Source organism: Momordica charantia (genome assembly GCF_013281855.1).
Source record: "Momordica charantia cultivar OHB3-1 chromosome 5 unlocalized genomic scaffold, Mcharantia_2.0 BLBB01000005.1, whole genome shotgun sequence".
In the NCBI taxonomy this organism is placed as follows: domain Eukaryota; kingdom Viridiplantae; phylum Streptophyta; class Magnoliopsida; order Cucurbitales; family Cucurbitaceae; genus Momordica; species Momordica charantia.
Window position 1 is genome coordinate 11,547,377 of NW_028275163.1, and position 13,942 is coordinate 11,561,318.

The window sequence follows — 13,942 nt, forward strand, 5'->3', positions numbered from 1 at the left end:
TAAATATATATATATATATATATAAAAAATAAAGAGGATAACATTGGTTAGAAAAACAACAAAAAAATAAAAATAAAACAATAGTAACAAAAAGGAAAACAAAATATATCTGACTTATTTAAAATTAATTTACCTCTTCCTTAATAATTGCTAGATAAATATTATTTGATATTTTAAGAATAAAGAATAGTAGAACTTGAATATCCCAAGTATATAATTCTGTAGCAAAAATTATGCAAGCGTAAAACAGTGAATAAAAGTGATTATTTGGATTGGATTTATAATTCACTTGAGCACTACGAAAAATATTGCCTAGTTTTATTTAGATAATCAAAATAAAAAATAAAAAATAAATGTAAATAAACCAACAAAATAATAAGAAAATGTTTCTAGATAACTGATTTTACCAACTAATCACACAAGCCAATAAATTGTTCTATAAGGTAAAAATACATAAATATAAATTATAATCGTGCTCTAAAACGTCCTTACAAATCAAGAAATTAATATTTCTAATTTTAATCAGCAAGGACTCAAATTTACTTCTTTTAGCCATCTTTTAATATAAACTCTAAATCTCCAAGTCTTAAAATTGTTACATTCAAGTTCCATATCTAATATCTATTAATATGTGATCATGAGATTAATAGCACTAATCACACAAATATATTAATAGAATAAATAACAACTCAATCAAGACAAATCAATAGATCTAACTCAATAATATCAATTCAGTCAAGGTTGTTACCATTGTAAAAACAACTTTGTTTCCTTTCCTGCATGGTTCTTTTGCACGCACAAAACCCCACCTTTATAAAAGGAGTTGTGTTAGCACTATAACACTATATAGTGTGTATCACATTGTCTTAATTTAGATAAATACCTAAAGTTCATAACATCATGATGCTATGGCGTTACAAATGAGCGTCATTGTGCTGTCATCATGGCAAAGTGACCAACTGCACGACAACTGCCTCCTCCTCGTCAGCCACCGACTTCGTCTCCATCACTCTTCTCCTCTCACATTGTTGCCATTGGAATGAAGAAGAAAAAAAAAAAAAAAGAACTAGGAACAAGTTCTAGAACGAGGTCCTCCTTGCATCAGCAACAAAGATTGGAACCTTGACCAAAAGTGTATTTTGTTGAAGTATAACATTATAGTTGTACAAGTATTAGAAAAGATTATCAATATCAGTGCAAAACCGTTGTCTTGATTGTTATTGTTAAAATAAAAAATGGGTGATGAAATTATATGGAAAGAAGCTATTTGTTTGAAGGAACATTTCTGAAGGATCCTGATCCACTGATAATAACTTATTATTAGATCTTGTTTTTCTATTAAAGGAGGGGAGGAGAAAAAAGGCAATATTTTTAAAGCAACTATAAGTCTTCACCATCCCTACAAAAAACACACAATCAGACTCAAAATTGAAGCAGAGAGTGATTCTCGATTAATCACTTTAAAAAGCACTTTTCCAGAGAAGCACGTCTCAAGTACTTCAAAAAGTGACTTTAAATCTTTTACACTTTTCCTCGCTTAAATTAGAGTGGCAGAAATCCGAAACTTCGTTTCTTCACGAAAAAAAGTAAAAGATCTTTACAGAAACCTCAGCTCCTTATGATAAGAATGCAAGAAGTTCTAAACACTGTAATTGTGGAAATCAATAGAATTGACAGACACAGAATCATACAACAGAAACATCACACCTCAAGATCACCATGCACGAGACATTGCACAACTTGACTTAATAAGAAACAAACACAAAAACGACGACAAAAGGGTACACAGGTATTATTCATGGGATTAATAATCTTCCCCTTCCTCTTCTTCATCGATGTCTTCTGCCCCAACTTCCTCGTAGTCCTTCTCCAGAGCAGCAAGATCCTCACGGGCTTCGGAGAATTCGCCTTCCTCCATGCCCTCACCCACGTACCAATGGACGAATGCCCGCTTAGCATACATAAGATCAAATTTGTGGTCAATTCTTGAAAAGACCTCAGCCACCGCTGTGCTGTTGCTTATCATACAAACAGCTCGCTGCACCTTGGCGAGATCGCCCCCAGGAACGACGCTTGGAGGTTGATAGTTAATACCACATTTGAAGCCAGTAGGACACCTGAAAATTTTCCATCCCACGTTTAATTCAAACCATAGAACTAAGAGAGAGATATATGCCTACTTTTACTTGATTTCTCAGAACCTTTTTAAAGATAACTAAACTAAACTAAGATCCTTCGGGGAATTTTAGTTCTGGATGCATAATTCTTTCTAACAGGATCTCAATCATATGCTAAACCATGAATGAATTTTGTGATTTCTGCAGAGGAGTTCAATATCATGCTGATTATAGTTAAATGAGATAGCAAAAGTTACTACCTCTACTTCTAAACAACTTCATCAATAAGATGTAGACCATTGAGAACACAAATATAATTGATTTCATACTCTAACAACACCGAGCAGTTAACTCACCAGTCAACAAATTGAACTGTTCGCTTCGTTTTGATGGTAGCAACAGCAGCGTTTACGTCCTTGGGCACGACATCTCCTCGGTACATCAAACAGCATGCCATGTACTTTCCATGCCTTGGGTCGCATTTGACCATCATGCTTGATGGATCAAATACAGCGTTGGTGATTTCAGGGACAGATAACTGCTCATGGTATGCTTTTGCAGAAGAGATTACAGGAGCGTAAGATGAGAGCATGAAATGGATTCGTGGATAAGGTACAAGGTTAGTTTGAAACTCGGTTATATCCACGTTGATAGCACCATCAAACCTCAAGGAAGTGGTTAAAGAAGAGATGACTTGGGATATCAAGCGGTTCAAGTTGGTGTAAGTTGGTCTTTCAATATCCAATGATCTCCTACAGATATCGTAAATGGCTTCATTGTCCAGAAGCACAGCAACATCTGTGTGTTCAAGCAGAGAATGAGTGGAAAGCACACTGTTGTAGGGTTCTACGACAGCAGTAGATACCTGCATATAAAGATCGTAGTGTTTAATAATAGACTTGAATCTTGATAGGCAATAAGAATGATTTGAATGTATGCAGATAAAAGTTGACGACTCAATATTTCTCAGCAGAAACAGATTCTTTTTTTTTAATCCTTTTTTTCAGATAAGAAACCAACTTTCATCTAGAAATCAACAAAGAAGATCCTGATTTCAATAGCTGCATCTTGGTGCCTTTACCATAGTCTAAACTAGATTGATAAAATTCTGGAAAAAATAAGTGGCCTTTTCATGAATGTTTCATCAAAACATTCGCAGAAAATCAGTAATGAAAAATGTACGGTCTATGATTCACAGCCACCAAAGCCTTAACAATTTGTGTCTTACCTGTGGAGAAGGATATATGGAAAATCCAAGCTTTGACTTCTTCCCGTAATCCACAGACAAGCGTTCCAAAAGTAATGACCCCAAACCAGATCCAGTGCCACCACCAACAGCATTAAATACTAAGAACCCTTGCAAACCAGTACAATTGTCCGCCAATTTTCGCACTCGGTCAAGGCAAAGATCAACTATTTCCCTACCCACTGGAAAATGTCAAAATAAAGTAGGCTTAGTAATGAATAACCACAGTGAAAAGGGCGACCTTACAAAAACTTGAAAGGAACGGAAATACATGTACCTGTATAATGTCCTCTGGCAAAATTATTTGCGGCATCTTCTTTACCAGAAATGAGCTGTTCTGGATGGAAAAGCTGTCGGTATGTCCCGGTCCTAACTTCATCGATAACAGTTGGTTCTAGATCAACAAATATCGCTCTAGGAACATGCTTGCCCGAACCAGTCTCGCTGAAAAACGTGTTGAAAGCATCGTGTGCAACACCGACCGAAGTGTCACTGCAGCATACACAAACAACAAAACATCATTAGAACAAGGGTTATATGCTTAGAGTTTGAAAGGGTAAAAACCAAAGAAACTCCATAATTAGAAGTATTATTTTATTCCACAAATGGAAAAGGATCCATTCCAAAAATTCAGTAAATGCCAATATTAATTCAACCGAAAGGTCCTCCGAGAAAAGCCCCACAACTTATCCTCTTCAACAATTACACAAATCGGATCGTGGGCCTCCATTCCCATCACGAATCAACCCCAACATAACAAATCCCACCTGATTGGTTATTATACTTGAAACTCCCATCAGAAAAAAGTTTACTAGAACAATATTCCAGTTAGTTATGAAGATCGATACAGCCTACAGGCGCATCTAATTAGAATTAAAATTAAAACCCAGGTCCCATTTCTCCGTTTGATCTTGCAATAAAAAACCCACGACTCCCCAGATCGAAAAAAGCCCCAAAAATTCAGAACCCCAAAGACCCAAACGAAATTCCCAAAACGGAGAACCCCGGCAATTTGGATTCAATCCCACCACACAGAAATCATCACAAGGCAGGCAGAATCCATCCAATTAAAAAAACAAATCGAAAATCAGTACAAGGGTTAACAAGCACATTAAGACCGCAATCGTTGGAAATCAAAACCTGGGCATGAGACCATCGGGCTGGATGCCATGTTCGAGGCAGTAGAGCTCCCAGCAAGAATTGCCGACCTGGATTCCAGCTTGACCAATATGAAGGCTGATGATTTCCCTCATCCCGAAATGGATCTCTCTCGAAAGGGCGGGCGGGCGATGGAGAGAGAAAGAGAGGATAGAGAGAGAGAGAGAGACCCAGGGAAGCCTGCAGAGGGAGAACTGAGAAGGGGGAAATAGCGATAAAAGTATTGAATGAATTATTGGGTAAAAAAGGAAGAGAAATGTGAAGTTGTTATTGTTGTCTCTACGTTTTTGGGTTAAGCTTGAACCAAGTGTCGGTTTTTGGCGTGGATGCCGATTCATAGACCCAACTTTACGGGCCCCGCCATTTTTCGCCAACTGTCGCCTCTTCACTACACCAATTTATTTAATTAATATCTCCTATAAATTCCTATTTTAGTCCCTAGTTCCTATAATTTTGTGATCTTTTTTTTTTCTCTCTTTTTCATTTAATTCTTCAAATAAGTATTTTCTTTTTGTGATTCTTTCTAATGAAAATGCATTTTTGGCTTTTATTTTGTTTGAATTTGAATCCAAACCTGACTCAACAACAATTACTCGATTTTCACCCTTAATGGTTGAACTAAAAAAATAATTTAAAGGGCTGCAAATTCTCCCAGGTCATGTACATTGATAAAATTGTCAAAAGTATTGTAATTGAACCAAAATAAATATAGATAAATATAAAAATGACAGGATCAATAGATATAATTATCATAATAAATATAAATTTCGTTTGAAAATTAAAGATACATATGTACTTTTTATTTGTAAACCTCAAGTTGTCTTAGACTCGCTTTGTTTTTTTAGTTCAACAATTATTTTGATGGAAGATTGAAAAAATAGATGTTTTATCTACTGAACTATGTTTGGCTAGAAAAAGAGCTATTTGACTCTACAACTTAATTGTCAATGAAGTTTTGAATAGATAATCCATTTTTGTTAACTTTAGAGTGGTGATATGGTTATATGAAAATTTTCAAATCGAGGATTTTTAAAGCGTAGATTGAACTTTCAACTTCAAAAAAGGTAATTGGAACATGATTCACAAAATTATTCTCGAGATGATTAGATATTTAAAATATAAAATAAAGTAAATGATTGAAGGTATTAAATTGAAAGGGTTGGTTGAAAGATTCATGGTGAGTTGTCAATGACAAAAGAAGTTGATATTAGCCAGCTGTGTTTGTCCTATACGCACACTAACATCATCCATAGACAAAATATCCCAATGTTGTAAATATCAGTTTTGTGTCCACTGGCATATACCAAACAAACAAGATTCTTTTTAGAATTTCTCCACGGTTGCTTTAATAATGTTGGACAATGTTACCGTTTCTTATTTTTCGTTTCTAATTTGTTCTCACGATATAAATAAAGATTTTATTTTATCATTCTTAGATTCATGGGTGTTGGGAGCAATGTAATTATATTTTTCTTTATTAAAGAAATAGGAAATAGAAAAAAAAAAATGAACGTTATCATGCGAACATTTGCTGTCAGTTTTGGTCTAATCTAATTTATTTTTCAATTATTTTTTGTATGATAATCAGTGTGGTTGGTTAGATTTTCAAAAAGATCAATTTTAGTTTTCTATTTATAATTTTTCTAATTGGTTCAATGTCAATTTTGGATATAAATGGAACCAAACTGCTCACCCATACATGGAAAAAATCTCGTATCTAAAATGTCTCCCCATCGCGTGGATGGGTCAGTCGAAACAATGTCGGCCCGACACTTAAAAATTAGAAGCACAACGGATTCTAGATCCATCGCGGTATTCAGCCCAGCCCAGTCTCAATCTAAGACCCAAATATGGCATAAAATAACTATAAAATGAGAGTAATTAAGGACAAGAAGCAGACATATCATCAGAGAAGAAGTGACAGTTGAGAAAGGCAAGTTAGTTACCACTTTACAGTGGACAAAACTTTGCTGCTCCCCTATTTTACCTGCTGCCACAAATTTATTATGAAAAAAAAAGAAAGAGAAATGGTTAAAAATTGGATAAATATTAAACATGTGGCTGATTTCAAAGAGACAGTTAAGTTTTGTCCTAGAAAAGAATGAGAGAACAATTTTAAGTTATAACATGTAAACAGAAGTTGACTTGTCTTGTGAATTTAGAGCAGGCTGCAGTTAGAAATTGCCCACATATTTACATTACAAGCCCTATTCTCCTCTCATCAGAGCAAACATGTAAAATAAAGAAAAAGCTCCAAAGTCCTCAAAAAAGTGAATTAATTGCTGACGTTAAAAGAAGGGTCAAAAGCAATTACGGGACACAGACCATGCTAATATCATTCACCCTTGTATGACTCGGCAGCCATACCCGTAGCCATAGCAGCAGATGAGGCGCATCTCCTCCTTTCACCCTCGCAACCATGTGTTTCTGTATGACGAGTTATCACGCAGAGACGCGTCGTGGGGTTTGTATTCCATGACATACCCATGTGGGAGCTTTAAGTGCCGTTTGATTGAATCTCGCAAACCCATCACGGCCTGGTATGGTATGTTATGGTCATACAATAAATAAATAAAACTCATCATTCTGTATGAACTTATGTGTCGTGGAGCAGTAAGAGACCAAGTTACAGACCTGATGATCGGATGCATTGCGGTTCCAGACACTCAAAATATCCTCGTTGAAACGAATGCTAAGTACGGCACCACATATGTTATCGCCGAAATCAAGTTGGTCGCCCACTAATGCGAGAACCTGCAGAAGCGTACAACATAAGCTTTGATTGGTCTATGGAACCGGCCTTTCCAAAAGCTCATGTAAAATACACACACGTATGCGGCTAACTCAAACAAAAAACATGCAAAAAGAAGGCACAATCAGGGATGATAAAGAATCTCATTGGAACCCATATAGAACAGGGAAGAAACTAAGGTAAATTCCATGCGGTGCTCTTAAGGAGCCAACAAAAAATCTTCTGACATGGAATCCTAGCTTGGCAACACCGGCCCATAGAATCCTAGCTTCACCAACAGAAAGATACGCAGTCAAATGTGGGGATTGCAGAAACCAGTAAGGTAAATTCCACGAGGTGCTCTTAAGGAGCCAACAAAATATCTTGTGACATGGAATCAAAGCTACACAGGCCCATAGATCCTAGCTTCACCAACAAAAAGATGCGCAGTAAAATGTGGGGATAGCACAAGTTGACAGGTTCAACTACTAATTCTGTCCAATGTGTTGAGCTTACCTTCGGCAAAAGACCAACGTAAAAATGGTCTTCTATGGAATTTTAGCCTTCTACAACTAATGGGAAAGGGTAGGAAGTGTCCAGGGGCTACCAATCAATAATTCAATAACAATATGCCAAAAAAAAATCTTTCAGCTTCTTCAGCTTCCATCTTCAAGCATTTGGCAAGAACCTAAGCAAAATCCAACAAGCTTTTCCAACAAAACTTATCATTTCCTCCAACTTTTCCACCAAAGCTGAGGTTCAGCGAGAATTAGTAGAGTTTTGAGTTTCGAGATAAATGATAAATCTGTGTTGGCTGTCTCTGTAAGCAAACAACAACCAAGGAAGCGGATCTGAAGGAAAGAACCTGGCCTGGGGATGTTCAATGGAATTACACAAACTCAGCAAATGAAAGCTACGATGTATAAAATTTTTTCATGAGCAACCAGCTGAAAATGGAACATACATTCCACCAAAATCACTTAACACAATATGCATCAACCTTAGTTCTCAAAGGTTGAACAGTATGAAATGAACACTCCAATAGTCTAGTAAATGATATATATATATATTTTTTTTTTGGAGGGGGCATCAAATCAACTACTGGGACTACTTAAACGATATGAAGATATTGAATAATTATTTCATGCATTATTCATCAATATTTTCCGACAACTCTAAATTTCAACAATCAAGTTGAGAACAGTTAATTATGGATCAAGATTAAAAAAAAAAACTAATTTCATAAAGATGGATAAATAACATATATTGATTGTAAGGATATTTATTTTTGCTATCACTTACCAAATCTTCCCAAAACCGACCAGATACAACTTTCTTAAATCTTATAATCCACTTCCCACCATTGCAGTTAGCAGAGTCCTGAAAGATAATATAAATCAGCACACATTGAAATAGGAATCAGGCGCCCCACTAAGTAGAGAAATACAAACCCTTTTTCAATATCCTGTGTTACATTATAACAAGGGAAAAAGGAACGGAAAGTTCACTCCCCAGTAAGCCTAAGGAGATATTTGCATGCAGCATCCCTCGAGATATTACCTCCCAGAGTGGGCGTATTCCTTCCTTAAAAAGATGCAGATCTGTTGGGCTTGGCAATGAAGAGGGACGAGCCAAATGGCAATAGCTTACCCAAAAACCTTCAACCTATGCAAAAGAAAAGCTTAATCATTCAAAAAACAAATAATTGTAAAGACTGACGTAAGATTACCACAGTCTAAGAATAGTTTTTCAGAATATGAATGTTTACAGATCGTACCGAGCTAAAGTCCACAATCTTTTTTATATTGTCCTCATATGATGTTTGAGTCCGAACTCCAGGTGTCCGACGAGTGTACCAAAATGCGAACTTGTGCTAAATACAGGAATGAACCAGAAAAAGTCAGTAGCGCCAAAAGAATTAATATTTCTATAAGAAACAATATGGACATTTTCTTTAGATAAGAAACAATTATAGGATTTTATTACACCCACAAGGCAAAGAAGCTTAACCATAAGGCACTTTAATTGGTGCTAATTAAAGAAAATATTAAAATTACAAAAGAGATTTGAGAGGAGTGCATGTAGGTTGAAAAGCACAGAATTCCGAGTCTAAGAAACTCCCAAATGAAGATTTGAAAAGATTCGAGCAAAGAAGTTGAGCATCCTTTGTAAATTCTTGCAGGACAGACTTGCAATTAGAAGAGAGCTCACGAACTCACAAGTCAGACTCCACTTATCTTCTATCGTGTTGAAAACGAAGTTAGCAAGGAAAGATAAACAAGAAATCATTCAAGCAGTATAACTTTTTTCTCAAACATCATTTTCTAGTGAGATAGATTAGTGAAATTTATTGATCTTTCTTTCTTTCCCTTTTCCTGTTTGATTCCAAAAGGTTTTGACACCAAACAAACTTTTTATTAACCATTGATAGGTTACAGTGTGCAACAAGACTGCAATAGGAGACTACAATAAAGTTTGCCAAATGACAAAGATCATTAATATAACAATTGCAAATTGAATTGGCATGCCAGGTGGCTACATGGAAATTAATTAACTATTTACCTCAAACTAATCTGTCTCACTAGAAAACTAGTCTCCAGACAAACTTTGGTTCCTTTCAGCCCAAATTCCCCAAAACAATTCTTTAATCCCATTAATCAATAAAACCTTGGCTTTCTTTTTAAATATGTGCCCTCTGAAATGCTGAAAGAGATTACACCAAACATTTGCATTAAGAAAAATCAAGAAATTATAAATTCCTGCACCATAAAATCCCAAATTTTTCTGCCAAAGAATCAATGACAAAACATGTGCATATTATCTTCTCCTATCTCTGAACATAGGACACATATACTGACAAATCACCCAAACGGGCAGGCACCTTTTCTAAAGCTTTTCTGTTGTGTTTACTCCTTCCAAAAGCAAAATCCTAATCAAGAAATCAACTTTTCTTGGACTGTTAAGCTTCCAAGATAGTATGGAAGATCTCCCATGGAATTAACCACAAACTCTTTAACCAGAGTTTACTGAAAAAATATCTGAAGAATTTATACTCCAAGTTCTCTCTCTTTTTCAAGAACTAAACCAGTAATCAGCTGCAAGAGATCACAGAATTCTCACTATTACTCACATATACAATTTCATTCTAGTACTAGTTTAGCTGATTTGTGCTGAAATTTTTCATTTGTTTGCTTCCTTGTTTCTTTATCTATGTATATATAAGAAACTGTACTAAATGCATTAAGCTCGCAGAAGAAGAGAGCCCAAGGGCAAGAGTAGAGAAAACCCTCTCCCAAATGAAATACAATCACAGGAACACCTTCCAATTTCTAATAATCATGGAATGATGCTGTAATTACAAACGAACTCTTTGTGATTTCCACCCCACCAAGAAGCCAAGTGCTGTATACTACAGATAAAAGAATCATCATCTGAACAGTTTTTACCTTAAAAAATTCTAAGCTTCCCTTCATTCTGATAGACCCCAAGTCACTAGAGTATACCAGCGTAGGCATGTGAAGAAGAGAGAGACTGTGTGAGGGGGAGCATTACACACTAAGTAGGTGGGCCCCATAGGGAATATTTGTTACTTATGAGAGGGCCTTAGGGAATGATGCTGTAATTACAAACGAACTCTTTGTGATTTCCACCCCACCAAGAAGCCAAGTGCTGTATACTACAGATAAAAGAATCATCATCTGAACAGTTTTTACCTTAAAAAATTCTAAGCTTCCCTTCATTATGATAGACCCCAAGTCACTAGAGTATACCAGCGTAGGCATGTGAAGAAGAGAGAGACTGTGTGAGGGGGAGCATTACACACTAAGTAGGTGGGCCCCATAGGGAATATTTGTTAGTTATGAGAGGGCCTTAGGGGTTTATGAGAAAGAACGGTGGTGGCTAGAGGGCTATCTTTTTGCTGAATATTGTTTCTGTATTCTCTATGAGAATTGGGAGAGGTAGGGAGCTCTCTAATCTCCCTTTGACTGTGTTGATAAATAAAATTGAGGCCTAGGCCCATCACATTCCATATAAGTCATAAGGTAGCTCTAACTGCACAATTCCATAAGATCATAGGTTTCCTTTTGAATCCCCAGGAGCCCCTCCATCAGCCACTCATCCACTCTGTTTGGGAGACATAATGACAACCAAAGTTCATTTAAAATGAAACTCCACCCACTGTAGGCAAAAGGACAGTGAAGAAAAAGATGATCAATAGATTCTTCACCCTATTACAAAGACTGCAAATAGAAGGAGACAAAGCCCAGGTGGGGAACCGTCTTTGAAGCCTCTCGGCTGTATTAAGACTCCTAGACAAAGCCCATGTATTTCCCTAATAATAAGTATTTAAAATTTGATCGAAAACTATGAATTCTTATCTTACTAAATAAGATAAATATGACACTCAAGACCACATTCCCAGGTGTTCAGAGCATGTCCAATCTGATTTTCATTCAGATTGTGTCCACGTATAACATATTTGACACTGATACTAGACTCAAATGACGATGTCCATGCTACCAGGTCATAATAATACATATAGGCATTTAATTACTACCATTAAAGTAATCCAAGCCCTTGAAATAAACAAGACGCCGCAAGCATTTTGTCATAACATAGAGATTGATCCCGGTACAGTTTTCGCCATTGAATGTGGAAAGTTCCTAAGTGGGGGACCTCTGTACCGCCTGTGTCCATCTCCTCTCAAGTATGCTCCCCCAGACGTGTATCGTCAAATGAAAATTGATAGCCCTCTTTGGGACTAACACACAATGAGGCAGAACAGTTACCCGGCTGAGTTCCAAAAAACAGACACAGGAATACTCTTCGGTTCTTCAATCAATTAAATCTCGATTTCATCATCCTGATTATAATTAAACAGAAGAAAGTTGTGACGCTTTTATTTTAAAGCCACATCTATCAGAAAGTGCAACCTCCAATCCGCCCAATCACGTCTTGTTAGAAAACAAATCTTCAAACAAACTCTTGTTCTTTCATTTCAGCCCAAATTCCCCAAAACAATACTTTAATCTGATTAATCAGTAAAACCCTTGCTTTTCTTATAAAAATGTGCCCTTGGAAATCTGACGCGGATTTTGCTTAACATTTGCATAAAAACTCAAGAAATTCTAAATTCCTGCACCATAAAATCCCATCTTTTTCTGCTCAAGGGGCAATGAGATAAGATGTGCACATTATCTTCTCCTGTCTCTGAACATAGGACACATATACTGATAAAATAACCCAAACAAGTTCTGATGCTTTTATTATGAAGCCACATCCCTAATCCGCACAATTACATCTCACAAAATGCATTGTGAGAGAGAGAGAGAGAGAGAGAGAGAGAGAGAGAGAGAGAGAGAGAGAGAGAGAGAGAGAGAGAGAGAGAGAGAGAGAGGACCTTTAGAGGATGAAGGCCATCTTTGAGGTCTCGAGCGACGCGTTCACTCAAATCTTCAACTTCTTTAGTATTGTTATGATTAGAGGAGTCATCGGCGGCGAGTGAGGGTGGATAAGAAGAATCAAGAACTGTTTGAGCAGTGTTGAGCTGCTTGTTGTCGTTTGCAGCATCGAATTCCTTCTTCTCCGTTACCAACTCCATTGACAGCTTCTTCGTGTGACCTAAATTGCCTTGTCGCCTGCTTTGTGCGTCCGCGAGACTGCAAATAAGCAGACCCAACCGAGAGAACCGGAAAAACAGAAAGAAGAAGCGCCTTTGGTACGCACAACCAAATTAATACCAAAAGAATAAATAAAAGAAAAAATTCTTAGTGAAATTTACTCAAAAAAAAATAAAAAATAAAAAGAAAGAAGAGACCGGTTTGGTAATATTTCTGTCATTAGAGGCTAAATAGAGCTTACAAGTCACATCAATGCCAAATTTTTTTTACTACAACAACTAGAAGTAAGAATTCGAACTCATAATCTTTTGGTCAGAGACATGTGTCAATTATCGTTGATCTATGTTCGTGTTATGCCAACACAAAGTTGATAATCAATTCTAATAGTTAACACACTATATATATTATTTAATTTGAGAATAAGAAATGGAAACACAAGGAGCGAAACTACTTTTGTTGTTTTTAAAATTTAGCCCATTTTTAAAATCGTTTATCAAAATTTAAAAAAGAGAAACATAATGAGTTACCAAATATATATGTTTTCAAAAAAATTAAAACGGTAACGAGAAACATAGCCCTCAATATTTACAAATATGTGTTTTAAAGTCAATGAAATATATATTCTAAATCTCAAATATTTTTGTATTTTTATATCATGTATGTCATTTAATATTAAAATTGGTTGATAATAAAATTACCTCGTAAAACAATAGAATTTTTTAGAGGAGGAATTCAGTATCTTAAGAGGAAAAGTTTATGATTCATTCTTCAACTTATATCTCAATAACTATTTTGATTTGATTTTTTATTTATAGTTTTTTAATCTTCTATTTTTCGTTTTTTGTTTAAAAGAAAAAAATAAAAAACTTTAAAAGAAAAAAATAAAAAACACACATATATATATATTTTATAACTGTTTTCTATTTTTTTTACTTTAAAAGAACATAAACAAAATATATTTGGTAACTATTTTTGAATTTCTATTTTTTAAATGGTCTAAGAAGACAAGAGATATACTATAGAGGCAGGTAAATAAAAGTTTAGAAAGATATAGATACACTTTTCAAAT

General features: G+C 35.7%; 2 protein-coding genes across 2 annotated transcripts; both read right to left on the minus strand.

The window, feature by feature from the left end:
• Nucleotides 1-1,596: 1,596 nt before the first annotated feature.
• LOC111022946 (tubulin alpha-5 chain) lies at nt 1,597-4,778 on the minus strand. Its single transcript, XM_022300260.2, has 5 exons — nt 4,504-4,778; nt 3,641-3,855; nt 3,346-3,545; nt 2,474-2,982; nt 1,597-2,117 (listed from the first exon to the last, which is right to left on the minus strand). The coding sequence occupies exons 1-5, from the start codon at nt 4,614-4,616 to the stop codon at nt 1,805-1,807; spliced, it is 1,350 nt and encodes a 449-aa protein (XP_022155952.1). The 5' UTR covers nt 4,617-4,778; the 3' UTR covers nt 1,597-1,804.
• A 1,845-nt stretch (nt 4,779-6,623) lies between these two features.
• NCBP (Putative cap-binding protein) lies at nt 6,624-12,967 on the minus strand. Its single transcript, XM_088124470.1, has 6 exons — nt 12,654-12,967; nt 9,030-9,125; nt 8,813-8,917; nt 8,555-8,632; nt 7,156-7,275; nt 6,624-7,058 (listed from the first exon to the last, which is right to left on the minus strand). The coding sequence occupies exons 1-6, from the start codon at nt 12,852-12,854 to the stop codon at nt 6,927-6,929; spliced, it is 732 nt and encodes a 243-aa protein (XP_087980596.1). The 5' UTR covers nt 12,855-12,967; the 3' UTR covers nt 6,624-6,926.
• Nucleotides 12,968-13,942: the final 975 nt, after the last annotated feature.